This window comes from Balaenoptera musculus, chromosome 11 (genome assembly GCF_009873245.2).
Source record: "Balaenoptera musculus isolate JJ_BM4_2016_0621 chromosome 11, mBalMus1.pri.v3, whole genome shotgun sequence".
Lineage (NCBI taxonomy): Eukaryota > Metazoa > Chordata > Mammalia > Artiodactyla > Balaenopteridae > Balaenoptera > Balaenoptera musculus.
Window position 1 is genome coordinate 101,428,908 of NC_045795.1, and position 23,293 is coordinate 101,452,200.

At 51.2% G+C, this 23,293-nt stretch overlaps 1 protein-coding gene across 1 annotated transcript in view; it reads left to right on the forward strand.

Moving 5' to 3' along the window:
• Nucleotides 1–23,293, forward strand: part of NUP210 (nucleoporin 210) — a 108,669-nt gene that overhangs the window by 38,697 nt on the left and 46,679 nt on the right. Inside the window, exons 8-14 of the mRNA XM_036870138.1 lie at nucleotides 78–146; nucleotides 2,239–2,345; nucleotides 3,311–3,451; nucleotides 4,348–4,485; nucleotides 5,449–5,604; nucleotides 7,095–7,293; nucleotides 17,808–17,953. Of these exons, the coding sequence (XP_036726033.1) occupies nucleotides 78–146; nucleotides 2,239–2,345; nucleotides 3,311–3,451; nucleotides 4,348–4,485; nucleotides 5,449–5,604; nucleotides 7,095–7,293; nucleotides 17,808–17,953 (956 nt within the window). The remainder of the gene's footprint in view (nucleotides 1–77; nucleotides 147–2,238; nucleotides 2,346–3,310; nucleotides 3,452–4,347; nucleotides 4,486–5,448; nucleotides 5,605–7,094; nucleotides 7,294–17,807; nucleotides 17,954–23,293) is intronic.

A 23,293-nucleotide genomic window follows, 5' to 3' on the forward strand; every position in this document is an offset into this window, starting at 1 on the left:
TGTTGATGATAACGAAGCCACGGGAGCCAAGCCGACACCTGCCAGCTGGTTTATTTGTTCCTTAATTCAGAATCCAGGTATCCGCATGCAGGGTGCTTCCCGGTTACCCAATAGCACCATCTACGTGGTGGAACCTGGGTACCTGGGTGAGTGTGGGCATCCTGGGTCGTTTGTGATTACAGGAGTTAAAAAGTCAAATAAAAGTAACAGCCCCCCAGGAACTGCTTCACTCTGGCCAGCTCTGCCAGCGGGGAGGCCCGGGACATCAGTGCCACCCTGCCCTTCCCGGGGCTGCCCCCCCAGCCCTTCCCCTGTCTGTGCACAGAATAAGCAGAGGGCAGACCAAGGTCGGCTGGTGGCCAGCTCTGCAGGGAGAGAAACAGGTTAGGGTAGGGTGGGGGAGGGCTCTGTCTTCTGGTTTTATACCAGGGCTCTGCCCAGACCTCACCATGGCTATGGACGTTTGGAAGATGCCTTGGCGGAAAAGAGGGGGAGGCTTGAGGCCGAGAGAGGAGGGGAGGAGTCCACAGCCGTGGAGGACCCGCACGGGCACAGCCAGGGCCCAGGAGCTGCTGTAGAGACGCCCGCTGGAAAGATGTCTGGACGCACGTGTTACCTGGGCCTGAGCCGCCTCACCTGTTGGGCGCCCTGAGGTGGTTCGGGTGAGAGAGCTGTTGGCTGATGCCCAGCGGCCCCTGGTCCTCTTGTTGGCTGCTGAGTGAGGCTGCTGTTGGGTGAGACCCACGCTGGCATGTGGTGGCCTCGGGCAGGTGGCCCTGTGTGTCTTGGGAGCTCCATCCGCTCAGAATCCTTGGTACCTTCTGTCTGGCTGGCACGTGCGGGGCACTGGAGTCTGGAGGAGGGAAGTGGGGGCCTTGTGCTTGGTTTTGCAGGGAGAGACCATTGCAAACAGACGGTGACAGGACAGTGGTAAAGAGTTAGTAAACGTGAGTGCAGCAGAAGGGCTTCTGGGAGATGGTACTCGAGGCAGGCCTTTTCTCAGACGCTGCTCTTGTGCGGGTTCGTTATCCTGGCAGAGGCACAGCTCAGGCGATGGCGTGGAGGCGGGAAGCACGTGGTGTTGCAGGGGTCAGCCAGCAGCTGGCGGCATCGAGTGTGGGAACAGAGCTGGAGGCCTGGGAGGGCAGGGCCGGCTCACAGGGAGAGCGCTCACAGTGTAGACCTACTGTGGATTCAGGGTGTAGACTCACTGTGGATTCAGAGTGTGTGCCTACTGTGGATTCAGAGTGTAGACTCACAGTGGATTCAGGGTGTAGGCTGTCTGTGGATTCAGGCTATAGACTCACTATGGATTCAGGGTGTAGACCTACTGTGCACTCAGAGCATAGATCCACTGTGGGTTCAGAGTGCAGACTCACTGTGGATTCAGAGCATAGATCTACTATAGATTCAGAGCACAGACTCACAATGGACTCAGAGTGTAGACCTACTGTGGGTTCAGAGTGCAGACTCACTGTGGATTCAGAGCATAGATCTACTATAGATTCAGAGCACAGACTCACAATGGACTCAGAGTGTAGACCTACTGTGGGTTCAGAGTGCAGACTCACTGTGGATTCAGAGCATAGATCTACTATAGATTCAGAGCACAGACTCACAATGGACTCAGAGTGTAGACCTACTGTGGGTTCAGAGTGCAGACTCACTGTGGATTCAGAGCATAGATCTACTATAGATTCAGAGCACAGACTCACAATGGACTCAGAGTGTAGACCTACTGTGGGTTCAGAGTGCAGACTCACTGTGGATTCAGAGCATAGATCTACTATAGATTCAGAGCACAGACTCACAATGGACTCAGAGTGTAGACCTACTGTGGGTTCAGAGTGCAGACTCACTGTGGATTCAGAGCATAGATCTACTATAGATTCAGAGCACAGACTCACAGTGGACTCAGAGTGTAGACCTACTGTGGGTTCAGGGTGTAGGCTCACTGTGGGTCAGAGCCACCGTGGACAGGGTCAAGTTTGAATGGGCCCTGGAGCAGCTAGTGGGGAATGTTTGGTCCTGGTGCACCTGAGGTCAGCTCAGGTTCTGAGGGCTCAGGCCTGATGTGGGCATTGGATCTCACCGTCACGCACAGCTGGTTCCTCCCCGGAGGAGTGCAGAGGAGCGGCCTTGGGGCCCCGGTGCTGACCAGGCCTGGTGCCATCCTCTCCCTCAGCCACAGGCGCCTGTGGCCTCAGCGCTGAGGCTCTGCGCCTGCCTGTTTCGTAGGGTTCACAGTCTACCCCGGTGGCAGGTGGGTGCTCGAGACCGGCCGCCTGTACGAAATCACCGTCGAAGTGCTTGACAAGTCCGGCAACAAGGTCTACCTGTCGGATGTGAGTCCCCCTTCGGGCCTGATGGAGTTGGGGGGTGGGGTGCATCTCCTGAGCAGCTGCCCAGCGAGCAGCCCCCAAACACAGGGGGCCCTGAGCAGGCAGGCTGAGTTGGGGTGCTTCCTAGCGGTGCTGCTGGGTCCATGGAAGACACTGTCGTGGGACCCCTCGGGCGTCTCAAGAGCCTGTAGGCCTGTGAGTCTGCACCAGGGGCCCCGCTTCCTACAGGGCTGGAGCTGGGAGAGGAGGCCGCGGGCAGCAGGGTCACGAAGGCAGTGCCGCGGAGGTGGCGTCTGCCCGCTGCCCTCCTGCCCCTCCTCATTAGCCCGGGGACCTCACAGCACTGAGAGTCCATCCTTCCCTGCCCTGCAGAGCCTCAGGGCCAGGAATACCTGCAACCTGTCCAGAAGGCCCCTTGACTGAGGCCGAGCTCAGTAGCTTCCTGGCTATGGAAAGAACATCACAAATGGGCAGGTGGAAAGAAGTCTCGGCCGTGTTTGGTCCTTTGTGAGAAATTCCCAGGATCAGGAGAATGTCCGGACCTTCCTTGTGGGGTCTGAGGTTTCAAGGAGGGGGCGAGGTTCCCCTTCAGCCTCTCTGCAGAAGCCACTGCCTTCCTCGTGTTACTAGACAAAGACTCTGTCGATCACCATTTTGGGTGAAATTAGCTCTAAGGGCTTTTGATGTCCTTTTTTGTATTTGGTGGTTTCCTTGCTGGGACCGCAGGGTCTGAGAGCCGACAGTAGCCTTCGGGCTCGCGAGCGCCAGGTCCTCGGGTCACGAGGGGAGGGCAGCCTGGGAGGGGTCAGAGGTCAGAGGACAGAGCACTCCGAGCTCAGATCCAGGGCTTCGTGTAGTTCATCAGCCTGGCCTGGCTGCTGTTTTGGGGCCACACGGTTTCTTTCCTGCGTGCCAACGTCCCTGAGTTGTCCCGGAAGCTCCTCTCACCTTCCTGCCTCACCTTCCAGAACCTCCACATCGAAACCATGCTCCCTGCAGAGTTCTTTGAGGTTCTGGCTTCTTCCCAGAATGGGTCGTACCATCATGTCAGGGCGACAAAGAGGGGCCAGACGGCCATCAAGGCCGCCCTCACCTCCGTGGTGGACCAGGCAAGTTGGCGCCTCCCTTGGCACCCCCCCCCGCCCCCCCGGGACTTCGCAGACGGAAATGTCAAACCAGGCTGGACATGAGCCCGGGGGAGTCGGGGGCCCCAAGAGTGCACTGCTGTCGTGGGCACCACAGTGGGGGGGTCCCTCCTGCTCTGGGCTCACGGTGGTGTCCGGGGGTAGGGGGTTTGACCTTTCCCTGTCCCCTGTCCCTGTGCTGGGCCAGAGCCCCTCTTCCTCTGCCCTTTGCTGGCCCCTGTAAAAGTGAGCCTGCACCTCTGGGACTGGGGCTAGAAACCCTTGCTGGGAGCAGTGTTGGGCCCGTGGGTCCAGCCGTGCACTGACCAGGGCCCACGAGCATCTCTTTGGCTGTTTTGGCTGCTTGGATCCTTCAAAGTTTTAAAATTTCGCCCTGTATTTAAAAGGCCAGTCAGTTTCGGTGGGAGCAGATTTTACTGATTGGAAGCTTGGCGTGGATGTTCTTATCTTCCTACCCCCCACACCAACCTCTCCCGGACCTGGCAGCGGCAGAAATGGCCTGTGAGCCAGGCAGAGATTCCTACCAAAGTGACCACTTCTGTTCTGGGGGTTTTGGGCGAGTTGCTTTCATGCCGCATGACTAGATTTCCCCATCCGTAAGGTGGGGATAACCACATCCGTCCCGTTAGGGGTGCTGTGAGGATGCAGTCAAGCAGCGTTTATTTGAATGACAGTTACAGAGCCACCAAAAGCCGTCTCCATGGAGATGGAGAAGGCCGCAGGGTACCAGGCATCTTCCTTCCCACTCCCCCACAACTGAAAAGTCTACCCTGGGGACCAGTCCCCAGGGAGGGGCGGGGGCCTGCTTGAGTGCTGACCTGGTTGTCATGGTGGCATACGGCACCCTCACCCCCTTGCAGGACGGAGGGGTCCACACGTTGCGGGTGCCTGTGTGGAACCAGCAGGAGGTGGAAATCCACGTCCCCATCACCCTCTATCCAAGCATCTTGACGTTTCCCTGGCAACCAAAGACGGGCGCCTACCAGTACACGATAAAGGTAACCGTGAGACCCCGTCTGGGTGCATTCCTTTGGGTGTTTCCATGGGGTTGGGGCTTTATGTCCATTCTGTTTCTGTTATAATTACCTTCTAGTGGTCAGGAGAGAATTCAAAATCAGAGTCTTTATGCTTTCTGTATTTTCTGAGGTTTCTATCACAGCAGTGTATTTTGGTAATTAGGAAAAAACCTTGAAAAATAGTAAAGAAAGCGTGATAAAAAAAGTTCTGAACACGCATTTAACTTCCACATGTGTTTCTTTTTGTAAAAAATTATGGTTTTCCGGAAGCAGTGTAAAGATCTTTAGAGAAAAATTTGGAATTCGAGGGGAAGGCGTCTCCAACTCTGTCACATATAAGGTGTTCTTGGTCTTTGACGTTCACGTGCCCACCTGGCGTTAGTGGCAGAGCCCGATGCTCGTCGGGGCTAGAGCCCATGTGGCCTGCCCCGTCCCATCAGTCCCTGCTGTCTCACGGCAGTGAGGACAGGTGTCCTGTGTGTGTACTGGGACCGACTGCCTCTTCACTCAGGTGTGTCACCTTCTTGGCCCCTCTAGGGTCCTGGGATGGTGGCCCCTGGTCTGGAAGCCTCTGGGCTGTCCTTGACTTCGCGGCAGATGACTCGGAGCGGGCAGGGGTCTATGTCAGGAGGGGGCAGGGAAGCCGAGTCCTGCACCCGGCTCTGGGGCGTGGGTCTTCCCATTCCAGCCTGAGCTCGGGAGGTGCCCCTGGGTCCTGGGGCCACTGTCATGGGCGTATGTATACGCCTGTGTCAGCCACAAGGTCCCCAGAATATGAGGACCGGAAAGAGACAGGGTGGGGAGGGCGAGGGGCAGAGGCAGTGCAGCCAGACGTTGGCTGATGCCACATGTCACCATGTGGCGGCGCAATGCCGACTGCGTGTGGGAGAGAGAGGGACCAAGGGACGGGCAGGTGGGCTGACCTGATGATATTTCCCTCCCCAGGCCCATGGTGGGAGTGGGAACTTCAGCTGGTCTTCCTCGAGCTCTCTGGTTGCCACGGTCACCGTCAAGGGCGTGATGACCACAGGCAGCGACACCGGACTCAGTGTGATCCAGGCACATGATGTGCAGAACCCGCTACATTTCGGTGAGATGAAGGTGAGACCTTGGGCCAGGACGGCCGCGGGGAGGGGGTCTGCAGCCACCGTCTTAACCAGCCTCAGGCTTAATTCAGAAACACCCTTTCGCCCTCGGTCTTGCGCTCGGCTTTGGTGGTGGTGGTGAGGGCATCGGGTGTCAGGTCCAGCCCTGCCCCTGAGCTCACGGCCAATTCAGGGAGATGGTCGTCCCATCCCACACCAGGCAGGGATGGGACCAGCCGGGTCTCTGGAAGGGAGACCAGAGGACACAGAGACACGAGGTATTCAAAGGAGTCATCCTAGAAGATTTCCCCAACCTGAAAGCTATGAATCTCCAAGTTGGAAGGGCCACTGGGCGCTGGGTTGTAAATTCACAGTGAAGGGAAATTGCCCAACTCCAAGAGACCGGCCCCAGTCCTTTCCTCTGACTCCTGTTCAGGTCCAAGTCGGGAGTCCCTGCACGGGGCCCCTACACGTGGTGTTCGTCCCAAGTGACGTGGGGTCAACTCAGCAAAGGCCAAAGGTGGGAGTGGCCACCTGCAGCCGAGCCTCTGCCAGCCCCACCTGGTGGCCTCCGGACGCCAACTCTTTCCTGACCGCCTGACCCTGATCTCAGCCTGTTTTATTACCACATTTAGGGCTGAAATGAAAGCTCCATATGTAGTGCGTCCATCCCCAACCTTCTCCTACACACACACACCTACCTAAAGATCCATCTAACTCGTGTAAGGAGGGTTGTAACTGAGACCCCTTAACTGCAGCACAATTGTCAAGTATTTAGATAATCTGAGAACAGGTTGCCCCCTCCCTTGCCCCCAAGCTTCTTTATTGCCCCCTCCCTTGCCCCCAAGCTTCTTTATCGCGGTAAATGTGCCCCTCTCACCTGGCTGCTCAGCCCGGAGCCTGAGGACAGTTCCTGAGCGTGTGTAGTGGTCAGAACCTGGCTTCCAGGGCCGCCTGCCTGGTCCAGACACCACCGTGCTCCACCCGGGCAGGCTCTTAACCTCCCGTGCCAGGTTCCTCATCAGGCAGACAGGTTGGTAATAGAACCTTCTTAACAAGGAGGCTGAGAGGATGGGATGAGTTCATTCTGTTCTTGGAACAGGGCCTGGCGTGTGAGAAGTTTTGTGTGGTGTAAGTATTAGTGTTGTTGTTGCTGGTGACGCCTCTGTCACCCTGCACACTCACCTTCTTTATGTCCCTCCATACGCGCTGAGCCGTATGTGCCTCAGGACCTTTGCACGGACCGTCTCGTCTTCCCAGACCTTTGTCTGGCTGCCTCTGACACGGCTCCCAGGTCTGAGCTCCTACAGCACCTTCCCAGGGAGGCCTTCCCTGACGGCTCTGTCCTGAAGGTCTCCCCGCCCCCAGCACACACCATCGTGTCCCCCAAGCTCAGGCTTCTCACCAATGGGTCCTCAGTGCTCATACACAGGGTATCAGGAAGGCTGAGCAGCGGCTGTTCCTCCTCCGAGGAGCCTGCCCACCGTGCACGCCCCTGTCCTCCAGGTGTACGTGATCGAGCCCAGCGGCATGGAGTTCGCCCCGTGCCCCGTGGAGGCCAGCACGGGCCAGAGCCTGGAGCTGCCCCTGAGGATCCACGGCCTCATGCCCAGTGGGGCTGACGAGGTGGTCACGCTGAGCGACTGCTCCCACTTCGACTTGGCGGTGGAGATGGAGAACCAGGGCGTGTTCCAGCCGCTCCCAGGTAAAGCAGCGCTGTGAGCGGCCGCCGGACGGCAGGGTCGGGGCTGACGGCCTGGGTTCTCAGCGTGGGTTGCCCCAGGTTCCTAATTCAGGGGCTGAACCAGCAGCAGGGTCATAGCCTGAGAAATGGCATTCGTCCTGGTCTGGTCTGGATCTTACTGCCACGTGACTGCATGTCACTTGGCTTTCTGAGCCTCAGTTTCCACATCTCTAAAACGGGCATCATCCGAAGTAGGGGCGCATGTCACCATGCCCGTCACAGTGCCCGGAATGTGATAGGTGCTCGGAATACAATGTCAATAGGGGTTCTGACGAGTTACAGAATTATAACACCTTAGTGACTGCACGGTCCATCGTTCCAGGGCCATCGAAGCCAGGCACCCCCTGCAGGGCTGGGCAGTGATATCGGTGGTGACGGTGGCAGCTGTGCTCAGCCTCCGTCTTATGGGGTGTCAACCCTGCCGGGCGTGGCGTGTGCACTTGGCGTGCGTGACCTCACCAGGCGTCACAGCCACCGTGGGAGGAGGGGCTGTGCTTGGGTCACGTGTCGGACGAAGAGACTGAGGCTGCGTCGCGCTGCCCGAGGTCCCATTAGGTCCCCGGGCCACGAGGGATATGGAGCTGGGTGTGTCTGACACTGACCCTGGAGCCTTAGTCCCCTGGGAAACAGGGCCTCCCAGGGGAGTCAACCCAGGCAGTGCCCTCCGATTGCAGATGACGAAAACCAAGGACTGATGGTGAGTACGCTCTGGGCAGGGTTAGAGTGGACGGGGAGCAGCGTTCGCGGGCACGCCGCTGGGGCATGTGTGCACACAGTGGCCTGGCGTGGCGGAACCTGTCGAGTCCGGAATCACGGGGGGCTTGGGGGGGCGTGGACCTCAGGGGCCAGAAGTGGGGGCCATGGCTGGTTTTGGAGCAGAGGAGTGACCACGTGATGCTGGCAGAGTTTAGGAAGCTTGACAGCAGAGGTGTCTGTAGGCTCGCCTGTGGGACCAAGCGGCTTTCCACGCCGCCGCCGTGGTTGTCGGCACTCACGGAGCCGTCTGAGCGTGAAGCTGCTCGGCCGTCACAGAACGTCCCTGGACATCACCGCATTCACATCCTTCCCTGGAGGTGCTGCTGCATCCTCTCTGACTGGCCGGGAGAAACCGGGCTTTATGAACTGTGTCCCCAGTGAGGCCACCATTTAGGGTGGAAGCAAACATCAGTGTGGGAGAGAGAGGCCCACCGATGGCGGGAGAGAGAGGCCGCTGCTTGCACTGCCCCCGACGCGCGTCCTGGAGGGGCGTCCACGGGCTGCAGCCAGGAGGTCCCAGGAATAAAGGATAATGGACAGGGTTTGGGTTCCACAGTCCTGGGTCCCAGCTCTGCATTTGTCAGAATTCCCGGCGTGCTCTGCTCCAGAGCTGTGAGTTTCACCTGTGTAAATTTGACCTTAAGAGAAAAAGAACCCTAAAGAAATGCTGACCTGCAGATAGTTATGTGTGTGCGACAGCGTTTAGGATGAAGTGTACTGATGCCTGCGGCTCCCTTTTTTGTTTTTTCTTTAAGATTTTTTTGATGTGGACCATTTTTTCAAGTCTTTATTCAATTTGTTACAATACTGCTTCTGTTTTATGTTTTGGTTTTTTGGCCATGAGACACGTGGGATCTTAGCTCCCCGACCAAGGATCGAACCCACACCCCCTGCATTGGAAGGCGAAGTCTTAACCACTGGACAGCCAGGGAAGTCCCACGGCTCACTTTTCGAGGCATAAAAAAGTGGGATGGACTGATGGATGGGAAGTGGTGGATAGACATGCAGCAGAGGAAACAGAAACAAATGTTAGCTGCAGAATCTAGGGGACAGGCTTGCGGAGCTTCACAGCATGATTTCTTTCTAAATGTTTGGAAAGAAAACTACACAATTCCACCAGAATGGCTTTCCTTAAACAGGTGGAAAATACCAAGTATTGGCAGGGATGTAGTGCAGCTGTGAGCAGCAGTGTGACTCGACACAGCCATTTTGGGGAGGCTAGTTGGCAGAAGTGACGAAAGCTGAACATAGGTGCTAAGGACCGGAGATGAAATCCTGCGCTCCTTGGGACACACCCGACAGAAATGCTGAAATACGTACCCCAAAGAAACGCCACACGTGCTCAGAGCAGCACAATGCATTCCTCACGGCTCCACGTGGCCCCAGGAGCGGCGCCAGGCTCCCGGCTCCGCGTCCTCTTGCTCTGCATTTAAATGCGGTCTGCCCTTCCTCAGCCGTCCAAAAGGGGTCACATTGGGCTCACTTTGCTGTGACGCTTCTTGCCCGGCAGCCTGAAACATAGATGCTTTCTGATAAAGTTCGAGAATCTCCCAGCCACCCGCTGCCGGTTCTGGCTGCCAGAGGGCGAGGCTGGGGTCCCAGCGTCAGGGTGCCCAGGAGGGTCCCGCCCCGGGGGCGTGTGGTTTTCTCTGAGGCTCCAGTGTGGCAGCTGGCGCTGTGGGTGGAGGGGAGGCCCCGGGCCCCACCACAGGGCTGGGCTGGAGGTGTTGGTCCTCGCCTCCAGGCTGGCTGGGGAACTGGGGGGCTCTCTGGCCTCTGCCCTGACTCCTGGCCCTCCTCAGGCCGCCCACTTTCTCCCCGTACAGCCGCGTGGGGACGCGAGGCTCCTCTGCCCGTGAACTCATGCTGGGGCCCAAGTCTGCAGCTGTCGTGTCCATCTCATCCTCAGAGAGGAGGTATCCTGGCTCAGGTCCCAGGCTCGATCCCCTCCTGGTGGCCACGCTGCAGGGCGGAGACCAGCTGCCCATGTGCCCCGGGCCTCCGTCTGTCCTGCGGCCGTGGTCCTGTAAATGGTCCAACAGGTCTCCTCCGGTCAGTCACCTCGGATAACTTTATGATGTTGGATGATTTAAAACCTTCATGCTGTGGACTTCATGGAAAAGTGCCTGGAGGCTGGAGGAGCTCTGCAGATTTTCCTTAACGACCCTGATGGCCATCTGGGCCAATGTCACCTTGGCAAAGCTACCTTGCCAGTGGTCCTGAGGAGCCTGGAATAGTCCATATGAGCCTCCTTGTCAGCAGGGAGGCCTCAGTGAGGCCCTGCACCATGGTGACCTGCTAACTACACTAACTGACGATATTAACCAACAACACTAACTATACTTACTGTGCTAATAAATACCAACTACACTAACTATACCAACAATTCTAACGATACCAGCTGCACTAAAAATACAAAAAAAAAATTCAGATAAAATGAGAAAAAGAACAAAGAAAATAAAGAAAAATAAAAGAGTAGAGAAAAAAGAACAAATAAACAAAATGGGGGTAAAAAGGAAACAAGCCAACTGTGGGTCCAAGGCCATCAGGTCACCAAAGGCAGCTTCCTGGGCTATAAAGACCCAAAACCTGGGCCCAGCAGGGACTTCTATAGGTTTTCTGTGAATACATCACAGTGGCACCTTATGAGATCAGAGCAAGAAATGGACCAGTCACAGATGGGGATAAACTACAGTGGTTTTCTCACTGATTGGTCTCAAGACCCCTTTACTCTTAAAATAAAAGGACGTAAAGAGCTTTTTGTTTATGTGGGTTTTTAGAGATTGATATATACTTTATTCGAAATTAAAACTGTAGGATAATTCAGTGCCTTTTCATTTCTAGTTTGAAAATGTGTAATAATTTTGGCTTTTAAAGACCTTATAATATCAACGCTTGAAATGTTGAATTCCTTTTCCTTAAACTCTGGTCTCAAAATAATACTACAACTCAACTGACATCATGACACTATAGGAAAATGTTCTGTTGCATAAGACACGGTAAGATAAGTATCTTTATTATTTTTGTTATTATGTCGAATACATAGTATTTGAAAACCTGGGATGTTGAGGGGTGATTCCAGAACTTCCCCTTGTGAAGCTCACAATCCAACTAACCCACACAGAGGAAACAATTAGAATAGCATTTAAATGGGAATTCATTTACTATCAATTCTAAGAACTATCGGCTCCAGGAAGTAATGCATAGGAAGGAACTGCATGGAAGAGGAGTAGAGACCTGGCCTGGGTATGAAGGTACATTGTTAACATCTATAGAGCTGAGAGGAAGTTAGTTTTCATCTGATTTTCTCCAGTAAGATCAGGAGATTTCTCATCAGAAACCTTGGAGGCCAGACGGTGTGGACTTGATGTATTCAAAGTGTTGAAGGAAAAAAGCTGTCAACCAAGAATCCTATATCTGGCAAAACTGTCCTTCAGAACTGAGGGAGAAATTTAGACTTTACCAGATCAACCAAAGCTGAGCAACCTCTACCACCAGACCTGGCTGCAACGAGGGGCATCCTTCAGGTTGAAATGAAGGACAAAGCCCCGTGAAGAAATTAAGTAAATACACAGATGATTAGAAAAGCTGGTGCTATTGTAACTTCAGTTGGTAGCTCCACTGTTTGTTTTCTACTTGATTTAAGAGACTACTGTTTTGGTTTTTTTTTAATATTTATTTGAGAATTGATCATGCCTTTATTTATTTATTTATTTTTGCTGTGTTGGGTCTCCGTTTCTGTGCAAGGGCTTTCTCTAGTTGCGGCAAGCGGGGACTACTCTTCATCGCAGTGCATGGGCCTCTCACTATCGCGGCCTCTCTTGTTGCGGAGCACAAGCTCCAGATGTGCAGGCTCAGTAGTTGTGGCTCATGAGCCCAGTTGCTCCGCGGCATGTGGGATCTTCCCAGACCAGGGCTCGAACCCGTGTCCCCTGCATTGGCAGGCAGATTCTCAACCACTGTGCCACCAGGGAAGCCCCAAGACTAATGTATTTTTTAAAAACCCAGTTAGTCTGTTTTTGGACACACGATGCATAAAGGTGTAATTCTGTGACATCAGTAACTGAAAGGGGGTGGGGTCAGAGCTGTACAGGAGCAGAGTTTTTATATGTTATTGAAGTTAAACTGGTGTAAATTGGCATTACACATTATAACTTTAGGATGTTAAATGTAATCCTATGGTAACCAGAAAGAGAATAGCCGTAGAATATACACAATAGGAAATGAGAAGGGCAGTAAAATGATTCACTACAAAAAATCAGCTAAGAGCAAAAGAAGATGGCCATGCAGGAAATGAGGGACAAAAGAGCCAAAAGGCATATAGAAAACAAACAGCAAAATAAAAGAAATGTCTTTAGTAATTATTTTAACTGTAAATGGATGAAATTCTCCAAACAAAAGGCAGATTGGCAGAATGGATAAAAATGTATGATCCCGCCATGCTATCTATAAGAGACTCATTTTAGTTCCAAAGACACAAGAAAGTTGGGACTTCCCTGCTGGTGCAGGGGTTAAGAATCCGCCTGCCAATGCAGGGGACATGGGTTCCAGCCCTGCTCCGGGAAGATCCCACATGCCGCGGAGCAACTAAGCCCATGCACCACAACTACTGAGCCTGCGCTCTACAGCCCGCGAGCCACAACTACTGAAGCCCACGCGCCTAGAGCCTGTGCTCCTCAACAAGAGAAGCCACCACAATGAGAAGCCCACGCACCACAACGAAGAGTAGCCCCGCTCGCCACAACTAGAGAAAGCCCGCACACAGCAACGAAGACCCAATGCAGCCAAAAAAAATAAATAAATTTAAAAAAAGACACAAAAAAGTTGAACATGAAAGGATTGAAAAAGACAGTCCATGCCATGCAAACAGTAACCATAAGAGAGCAGGGTGGTTATACTAACATCAGACAAATAGACTTTAAATCAGAAACTGTTACAAGAGACAAAGAAAACACTGTATATTCAGTACAGCTAGAAGATAAAACTGTAAACATTTTCGCCCCTAATGACAGATCATCAAGATATATGAAGTGGGGCTTCCCTGGTGGCGCAGTGGTTGAGAGTCTGCCTGCCAATTCAGGGGACACGGGTTCGAGCCCTGGTCTGGGAGGATCCCACATGCCGCGGAGCAAATGGGCCCGTGAGCCACAATTACTGAGCCTGCGCGTCTGGAGCCTGTGCTCCGCAACAAGAGAGGCCGCAATGGTGAGAGGCCCATGCACCGCGATGAGGAGTGGTCCCCACTTGCCGCAACTGGAGAAAGCCCTCGCACAGAAACGAAGACTCAACACAGTCATAAATAAATAAATAAATAAATAAAAGAACGTGAATTTCTAAAAAGATATATGAAGTAAAAATTGGCATAACTGAGGGAGAAATAGTCGGTTCTAAATAAGAGTTGGAGCCTTCAATACCCCACTCTCAGGGATGGGTAGAACAACCAGACAGAAGATGAGCAAGGAAGTAGAGGACTTGAACAGCACAATGAACCAACCAGATCTAAGACACATGCGACCCTACCCACCAACACAACACACAAGTGCACGTGGGGCCTTCTCCAGGACAGACCACGTGTTAGAGTACAATTTATGTCTTAGTAGATTTTAAAAGATAGATGTCATACAAGGTATCTTCTCCAACCACAATGGGAGGACGTTAGAAATCAGTAACAGAGGAAAAGTGGAAAATTCACAAATTTGTGGAAATTACATAACATACTCATAAAGAACAATTTTGTCAAATCACAAGGGGAATTAGAAATTACTTGGAGATGAAGGAAAACGAAACAGGACGTACCGAACTTAGGGACACAGCAAAACAGTGCTAAGAGGATAATTTATAGCTATAAATGCTTACACTGAAAAACAAGATCTCAAATCAATAACCTCACTTTGTGCAACTTAGAAAACTAAAAAAAGAAGAACAAGTTAAACCCAAAGCTAGCAGAAGGAAGCTGACAATAAAGATTAGAGCAGAGATAAAATAGAGAATAGGAAAGCAATAGAGAAAATCAACAAAACCCAAAGTTGGTGCTTTGGAAAGATTAGCAAGGTTGGCAGACTGTTAGCTAGACTGACTAAGAAAAAAAGAAGAGACAAACTATTAAAATAGAAGTGAACGTGGAGACACTATCACTGACTGTGGAGAAATAAAAAGGATTATGAACAATTGTACCCTAACGAATTGGATAACCTGGATAACACGACAAATTCCTAGAAATACAAAACCTGCCTAGACCGAGTTACAAAGAAATAGAAAATCTGGATAGACTCATTACTAGCAAGGTGACTGGATCAGTAATCAAAAGCTTCCTGACAAAGAAAATCCTTGGACCTGATGGCTTCACAGGTGAATTAAAGAACTAACACTTATCCTTCTTCTAAAACATTAGAGGGAACACATCCTAACTCATTCTGTGAAGCTAGCATTATCCTGATACCAAAGCCAGACAAAGATACTACAAGAAAAGTACAGACCAATATCCCTTATGCACATGGATGGACAAATCCTCAACAAAATACTAGCAAACTGCATTCAGCAGCATATTAAAAGGATTAAACACCATGACCAGGTGGGATTTATTCCTGGAATGCATTGTTTCAGTAGTCTAAAACTGATGTGATACACCACGTTAACAGAATGTAGGAAGAAAACCACATGATTATCTCAATTGATGCAGAAAAATCAGTTGACAAATCTCAAAGCATTTTTATGGTAAAATCAGCCTACAAACTGGGAATAGAAGGAAACTACATGAACATAATAAAAACCGTATAAGAAAAACCCACAGCTAACATCATGCTCCATGGTGAATGGCTGAAAGCTTTTACCCTAAGATCAGGAACAAGACAAGGTTGCCTGCTATCACCACTTCAACATAATACTGGACGTCCTAGCCAGAGCTATTAAGCAAGAAAAGGAAATGAAAGACCCAAAATTGGAAAGGAAGATGCAAACTTATCTGTTTGCAAATAACATGATCTTATATGTGAAAACCCTAAAGATTCCACCAAAAAACTCTTAGGTGTAAAGTGAATTCAGAAAAATAACATTCATATGGAATCTCAAAGGATTCGGAATAGCAAAAACAATGCTGAAAAAAGAACAAACTTGGAGATCTCATTCTTCCCATTTTCAGGACTTAATACAAGTTACAGTAATCAAAACAGAGTGGCATTTGCACAGACTTACAGACCGATGGAATAGAATAGAGAGCCCAGAAAATACTCTGTGTGATACTGTAATGATGGATATATGTCCTTACACATTTGTGAAAACCCATAGTGTGCACAAAACCAAGAGGGAGCCCTAATGTGAACTGTGGACTTCCAGTGATTGTGGTGTGTCAGTGTAGGAGCATCAGTTATAACAAGTGTACCACTTTGGGAGAGGATGTTGATAATGGGGGAGGCTATGTATATATGAGGGTAGGGAGTACATAGGACATCTCTGTGCCTTTCTCTTAATTTTTCTGTGAACCTAAAACTGCTCTAAAAAAGTCTTAAAAATAAAAGGCAACCTATGGAAGGGAGAAAATATTTGCAAATCATATGTCTGATATGGGGTTCATATCTAGAATTTATGGGACTTCCCTGGTGGCGCAGTGGTTAACAATCCGCCTGCCAATGCAGGGGACATGGGTTTGATCCCTGGTCCGGGAAGATCCCACATACCGCGGAGCAACTAAGCCCGTGTGCCACAACTACTGAGCCCGTGTGCCACAACTACTGAAGCCCAGGTGTCTAGAGCCCGTGCTCTGCAACAAGAGAAGCCACCACAAGGAGAAGCCCGTGCACCACAACGAAGAGTAGCCCCCACTCGCTGCAACTAGAGAAAGCCTGTGCGCAGCAGCAAAGACCCAACGCAGCCAAAAATAAATAAATAAATAAATAAATTTATAGAATATATAAAGAACTCCTACAAGTTGACAATAATAAAACAAATAACCTATTGAAAAAAATGGATGAAGGACTTGAATAGACATTGCTCTAAAGATGATATACAAATGGCCAACCAGTATATGAAGAGATCATCTCTAATCATGATATAAGTTCAGCATCTCTAATCATGATATAAATTCAAATTAAGACCACAGTGAGATACCACCTAAACCCCTTTAGGATGGCTCCTACCAAAAAGAAAGAAAAAAAACAAGTGTTGGTGAGGATGTGGAGATATTAAAACCCTTGTGCTCTGTTGGTGGAAATGTAATATGGTGCAGCCACTGTGGAAAACAGTATGGAGGGTCATGAAAAAACTAAACATGGGGGACTTCCCTGGTGGTCCAGTGGTAAAGAATCCGCCTTCCAACGCAGGTGATGCAAGATCGATCCCTGGTCGGGGAACTAAGATCCTACATGCCCTGGGGCAACTAAGCCCACGTGCTGCAACTACTGAGGTCGCGGGCCTCAATGAGAGAGCCCGCATGCCGCAAACTACAGAGCCCATGTGCCCTGGAGCCCGGTGCCACAACTAGAGAGAGAAAACCCACGTGCCACAACTAGAGAGAGAAGCCCACACGCCACAACTAGAGAGAAGCTTGCATGCCGCAATGAAAAATCCTGCACGCCTCAGCGAAGATCCCGTGTGCGAAAACTAAGACCCGATGCAACCAAAAAAATAAAGAAAAAAACAGTAAACCACCATATGATCCAGCAATCCCATTTCTGGGCATATACCCAAAATAATTACAAGCAGAATCTTGATGAAATATTTCTATGTCCATGTTTATAGCAGCATTAATTCATATAGACAGACAGTAGAACGGTGGTTGCCAGGAGCTGGAGGGGGTGAGGGTTGGGAAGTTATATTTAAGGGGTTCAGAGTTTCAGTTTTGCAAGATGAAGAGCGGTCTAGAGATGGGTGGTGGTGCTGGTTCACAATAGTGTGAATGTACCTAATGCCACTGAACTGGAAACATTGTTACCATGGTAAAAGTTTATGTTAATGTGTATTTTACCAGAATTTTTTTAAATTAATGAAAGATGGGAAATATTTACCAAGGATTGGGAGAGATGTTTCACAGCCGCTAGAGGCAGCGTAAGTCCATCAGCCATTTTTGGAAAGATAATTGACGATAATGAGGGAAGCTGAGCGCACACGCCCATTATCTGCGCTCCCACTCCTCGGGGTGCACCCCTCCGAAGAGGTGACTACGTCCCCAAAGAAACACGCACACACGCGCACAGCAGCGTGACGCATCGCAGCCCCGCGTGGTCCCTGCAGCGTGGAGAAACCGCTGTCCGTCCACACAGCAGCATAACGCACACATGTGAATGGAAGATCTACAGCGTGCGAAACGTAAGGTGGAATCTCAGCGCCAGTGTTGAGTTGAAGAGGGCAGGTACCAAGGCGGTTCCCTTCGTATGGAGTCCAGAGCCAGCAGAATTCAGCTGTGCTCTTAGAAGTCAGCGAACAGTGGTTTTCCTCTGGGGAGGGGCTCCTGACCAGAAGGGTCCGCAGGAGGTTCCAGGGGTAGTGTGCAGGTCATACCGTTTCTTGTTCCTGGTCCTGGAAACAGGGCGTGTTCAGCTTGTGGGGGGAAAATTGTGAGTTGTGTGCTTACAATGTGTCATGTGCTTTTTGGTATGGGAATTATACTTTAAAATGGTAAGTTAAAAAGATTCGTTTCAAGCCCAGAGTGGAAGAGGGCGGTCAGCCTGTCCTGTCTTTCCCGGCAGAGGCAAGGTCTCAGTGACCTCGTGGTTCTCTTCTTGCAGGGAGGCTGCGGCCGGGGCCTGAGCACTGCAGCGGTGTCACGGTGAGGGCAGAGGCCCAGGGCTATACCGCGCTCCTCGTGAGCTACAAGCACGGCCACATCCACCTGAGCGCCCGCATCACCATTGCCGCCTACCTGCCCCTCAAGGTGAGCCCCAGGTCCTGCCCTCCCCTCCTTCCCTGATGCAAATTATCCATCTGCCCTGGTGAATGTGTGTTAAAACATTGTTCAGAATAGCTTTGGGGACAGCTACAGAGGTGATTGTCAAGCTGAAATCAGGAGTATGTAGCAGGAGCAGGGCCTCCCTGATGGCAGACAGTGAGTGCCGACATCCCTGTGGATGAAATGATTCCCACAGGGATCGGGACAGAGGGGCTTCTGGTCCAGTACAGAGTCACCCTGCAGGGTCTCCACAGAACCCTGGGGTGGGGACAATGGCCCTGGCACGTGGTGCAGATTCTGGGGCCTCGGGGCCCTGGGTCAGGTCTGGACGTGCCACTCACCTGATGCCAGGTAACCATCAGCGTCTGGGTCCCCCGTGCGTATCCGTGCAGAAGGCATTTAGCGTGTTCCTACTCAGACCATGCTGCCTTTGTTTGACACCAACTCCCGAGTTTAATCCAGGTCCAACACCAACTCTGTGACTTTGGCTGATGTAATTTCCCTGGGCCTCAGTTTCCCTGCCTGGAAACAGGGCTAATACAGCACCTGCCTCCCAGGGTTGTGGTGAGGATGAGCTGAGCTAACGAACCAAGTGGGCTGAGAACCGTCCCTAGGAGGTATTGAGCGCTCAATAAGGGTTAGCTGTTACTGTGTGAACAAGGGAGACCTGACCCTTCCTCCAGGGCGAGGCCAGGCAGCCTCACTCGGGAGGCCCGGGGAGTGTGGGTCTTCCCCTCCTGTGGGGCGGGCCTCCCAGGCTGGGCCAGTCAGCACTTGCATTTCCAGGGCACCAGTCCCAGCCTCTAGGATGGCTCTGGTCCCCTTGCTTTGGGATGCATTTTCTTCTCCCCGTCAGCCATTAGAAGCAAGCTCAGTGACATAAGAATTCTTCATCGCTGCACCCCTAGCCCTGGGCATACTGCCTGATACAGAGCAGACAACAACCAAGGGTTGTTTTGGATTTTTTATTGAGATATAATTGACATATAACATTGTGTTAGTTTCCTTAGTACAACGTAGTAATTCAATATTTGTATCTATTGTGAAATGATCAGCACAATAAGTCTAGTTAACAGCCATCACCACACATTGTTACAAATTTTTTGTGCGTGTGATGAGAACTTTTAAGATCTACCCTCTTAGCAGCTTTCAAACATGCAGCACAGTGTTACTAGCTATAGTCGCCATGCTGTACCTCACATCCCCAGGACTTACTTATTTTGTAATTGGAAGTTTGTACTTTTTGACCACTTTCACCCGTTTTGCCCCCAATTCCTGCCTCTGGCAACCACCAGTCTGTTCTCTGTTCCTATGAGCTTGTGGTTTTTGTTTTTTTGTTTCTAGATTGCATTTATAAGTGAGATCATAAGGTATTTGTCTTTCTCTGTCTTGGTTTATTTCACTTAGTGTGAGACCCTCAGGGTCCATCCATGTTGTTGCAAATGGCAGAATTTCCTTCTTTTTATGGGTGAATAATATTTCATTATATCTATATCTGTATATCTACATATATATATGTCACATATTCTTTTTTTTTTTTTAATTTTTAATTTATTATTTATTTATTATTTTTATTTTTGGCTGTGTTGGGTCTTCGTTTCTGTGCGAGGGCTTTCTCCAGTTGCGGCGAGTGGGGGCCACTCTTCATCGCGGTGCGCGGGCCTCTCACTATCGCGGGCTCTCTTGTTGCGGAGCAGAGGCTCCAGACGCTCAGGCTCAGTAGTTGTGGCTCACGGGCCCAGTTGCTCCGCAGCATGTGGGATCTTCCCAGACAAGGGCTCGAACCCGTGTCCCCTGCATTGGCAGGGAGATTCTCAACCACTGCGCCACCAGGGAAGCCCTGTCACATTCTTTATTCATTCATCCATTGATGGGCATTTAAGGTTGTTTCCATATCTTGGCTATTGTAAATCACGTTGCTATGAACATGGGGTACAGATTTCCTTTAAAGTAAGTGTTTTTCTTTCCTTTGGATGAATGCCCATAAGTATTTATGGGAATTGTTGGGTCATGTGGTAGTTCTGTTTTTAATTTTTTGAGAAGAGTTGTTTCATTTAGAAGGAATGAGTGGGGAAATGTGTCCAGGGTTACCTAGCTAGGGCTGAATCCAAGGTCTCCTGATCCCCCAAACCAAAATATATATGAATACCTACTCATAGGTGCCGGTTCCTGCTCTAAACCTTAGGGGTACAACAGTGCAAAAAACCACACAGAAATCCTTTTCCTCATGAACTGACGTTGTAGCAGAGACAGAGGTAGAGACAGACAGTAAATAAACTAATAAGTAATGTATTTTGTATATGCATGCCATGGAAAAAGTAAAGGGTTGAAAGGGTGATAGGGAGGGTAGAGGAAGGAAAGATGGCAGCATAAAATTGAAAGGTCAAGATCCTCTCACTGATCAGGACCCTGGAGGTGAGAGGGCTCAGGGAGCAGGGCTGAGAGAAAACTAAAATCCCTAAGATGGCAGCGGTCATCCTGGGGAGGCCCTGCCACAGCCAGCCGTGTGACGGAGCCTGGGTAGGAGGTTCTTCAGGACCCCTCCTGGGTGCTTGTCCAGATGACCACATGGTCTGATTATCTGGGTGTTTGGTGGAGCATCAGGGGTCAACCCCCGAGCTCACTGTCCCAAGCTGGGATGTAAGGATGAAGATAAGGTGGACATGTCCCCAATAAAGGTGGCTTCCTGACTGGAGAAATTATAGGGAAAAGAACAGGATATGTGTCTCTTCTCTCATCTTTCTTGTGCCTTGATATCTATTAAGATTAGGTGTATTTGCAAGTAACAAAACCCAAAATAACAGTGGCTTAATGAATACAGAGTTTATTCCTCTTTCACATGAGAGGTTTCACACAGGTCTAGTGTGACAGCTCTGTAGTCATCAGGGACCCAGGTTTCTGTCTTTCTACTTCATCATCCTAATATGTGGATTTCATCCTCAAAGTTGCCTCATGCTCTAAAGTGGCTGCTGGAGCTGCAGCTATCACATCTGCATTCCATATAGCCAGAAGAGGAAAGAGCTCATCTCTCAGCCGAGTTAGTTTCCTGTAGTAACCTTGTCAGAAGTTTAAAAGAGCAGCTTCCACCTGCACTTCATTGGCCGGAACTTAATCTGCCGGCCACAGCTAGCTGTAAGAGACTGGGGAATCCTTTCAGCTGGGCAATTTACCACCCTAATAAAATGGAAGTTCTTTCTCTGAGGAAGAGGGAAGTGTGGAAACTGGAAAGGCAGCTAAGAGTTCTTGTCCAGCCTGTGCTTGCCAGTTCACTCTGCAGGCAGTCCCTGGTGCTTTGTTAGTACAAGGCTCAGGGTGGGGAGACAGATCTAGGGGAATAGCTCACCCTCTGTGCCCTGGGAGGAGGCCCATCTGTGAGGAATGCAGACGTGCAGACAAACACAGTGAGCGTAGTAGAGGTAACGAAGAGTCCCCTGGGCACAGGTCACCTATGAACGCAGAAGCAGAAGGAGAGCGTGAAGGCAGGAAGCTCGGCTGGTGGGGCACCGGAAGGAGTGTGTGTATCTCGGGGTGGGGCATGAGACTGTGGGGCTCCCTGGGTCAGGTCGAGCGAGGGTTTAGATGCGTTAGGAGCTGGATGTTCTCATGCAGCCGTGGGCAGCGGGTGAGGTCAGGGAAGGACAGTCACACCCATGAGACCCCTGCTGCTGGCGGGGAGGGTGAGTGGCCGTGTCTTGGAAGCACATTGTAAGGAGACCCCCCACTGGCAGAAGAAAGACCCTCCCCAGATCTTCCAGGTGCCACTCGCCAGCCCCCCACCCCACCCCCTGGCCCGACTTACCTATAACCTCTTCTGTCTAATTGGCCCGCAGACAGAGGGGGGCTGTCTTGCTGGTTCCCTAACTCCCTTCACGGCCAACACCCCACTTCCTCTTCAGCCTGGTTGGCTGCAGCAGTTTGGGGTACACTGTCACCCCACCTGCGGGTTACCCTTTGGGGGCCTGGAGTGCCGGGTTCTGGGGTCCCCGCCTGGCTCCTTCATCCCGGTGATGTCAGCGTGGGCTGTGCACTCTGGAGCCTCATGGGTCAGCCAGGTGCCGGGGCGGCGGGGGAGACTGTCACCTCCAACTGCCCCTCCCCTCCCCTCTCCTTTTCTCTGGATCCTGGACTGAGGCAGGTAAGTCCATCTCCTGGAAACGCAGACTGCTGGTGCTAAGGGCCTCTTGATGACCAGACGCCCTCCTGTTTTGCAAACCAGGAAATTGAGTCCCTGAGAGAGAAGGTCTCGACTGCGATGCGGGGCCCCTCCTCTCCTGCTTGGCCTGTTCTGGTATCTGCGTGTTGACACCCCCGGTACGATTTACCAGTGTCCTTCATTAGCCATGCTGATTATTAACTATCTCCCTGGCACAGGGTTCGGTGACACTTTTATGCCTGGATGGGAAGAGAATTACACAGCAAGGTGATAATTGATCATTCTCCAGCTTTAATTATAGGACATGGGGTAATTTTGCACATTCTTTCCTATTGGGCTGGTCAGGAAAAAATCCTGCTGCAAGGTTTACAGTGACCTGCTTTGTCCACAGCAGAGCTGTTCTGGTTGTGGTGATGAGGCGGATGAGAGCAGGGCATCTGGAGTCGGAACAGACTCGGGCCCACCAGCTGGGTGAACTTGGACGAGTTGCTTCCACTTGCTGGGCTTCACTCTTTCCATCTGCAAAATGGGGGTGACAGTTGACAGTAGTGGGGGCCATTTACTGAGCATATGCTACACGTGTGTTCAGGGCTCCCATTCATGCCCCCTTGAATCTGCGATAACCCATGAGGCAGGGTTCTCATTGTACCCATTTTATAGGAAGGGAGACTGAGCCTTATAGACATTAACCTGCTTAAGGTCACACAGCTGAGTGACAGCTTCATTCTAGCTGTGGGGACAGAGAAGCAAATGCACTTAAGAACACACAGGAAGTGATGGCAGGTGGTGAGAAGGGCGGTCCAGCTGGGAAGGGAGGTAACAGGTGACAGGAGGTCCTGCCTTGGACAGGGGATCCAAGAAGGCCTCCCTGAGGAGGAGGTTTGCGCAGAGGCCTGAGTGAAGCACGGAAGCAGGCCGTGCAGCTGTCTTGAGGAGGGAGGGGTGGTCCAGGGAGGAAGGGCCAAAGGCCCTCATCACGTGCAGGAAAAGAGCCCTGTTGATGGTTTCTTTGGTAGGCATGTAGCAAGGTAGAGTCTGTGGGGGGCTCCTTGGAATTGTGTGTGTGTACACACCTGTGCACACGTGTTCAGGGAGGGATGCCTGGAGAGCTAACTGACAGCAAATTCAGAATATTATTCATATTGCAAAAAAAAAAATTCAAAAGGACAGAA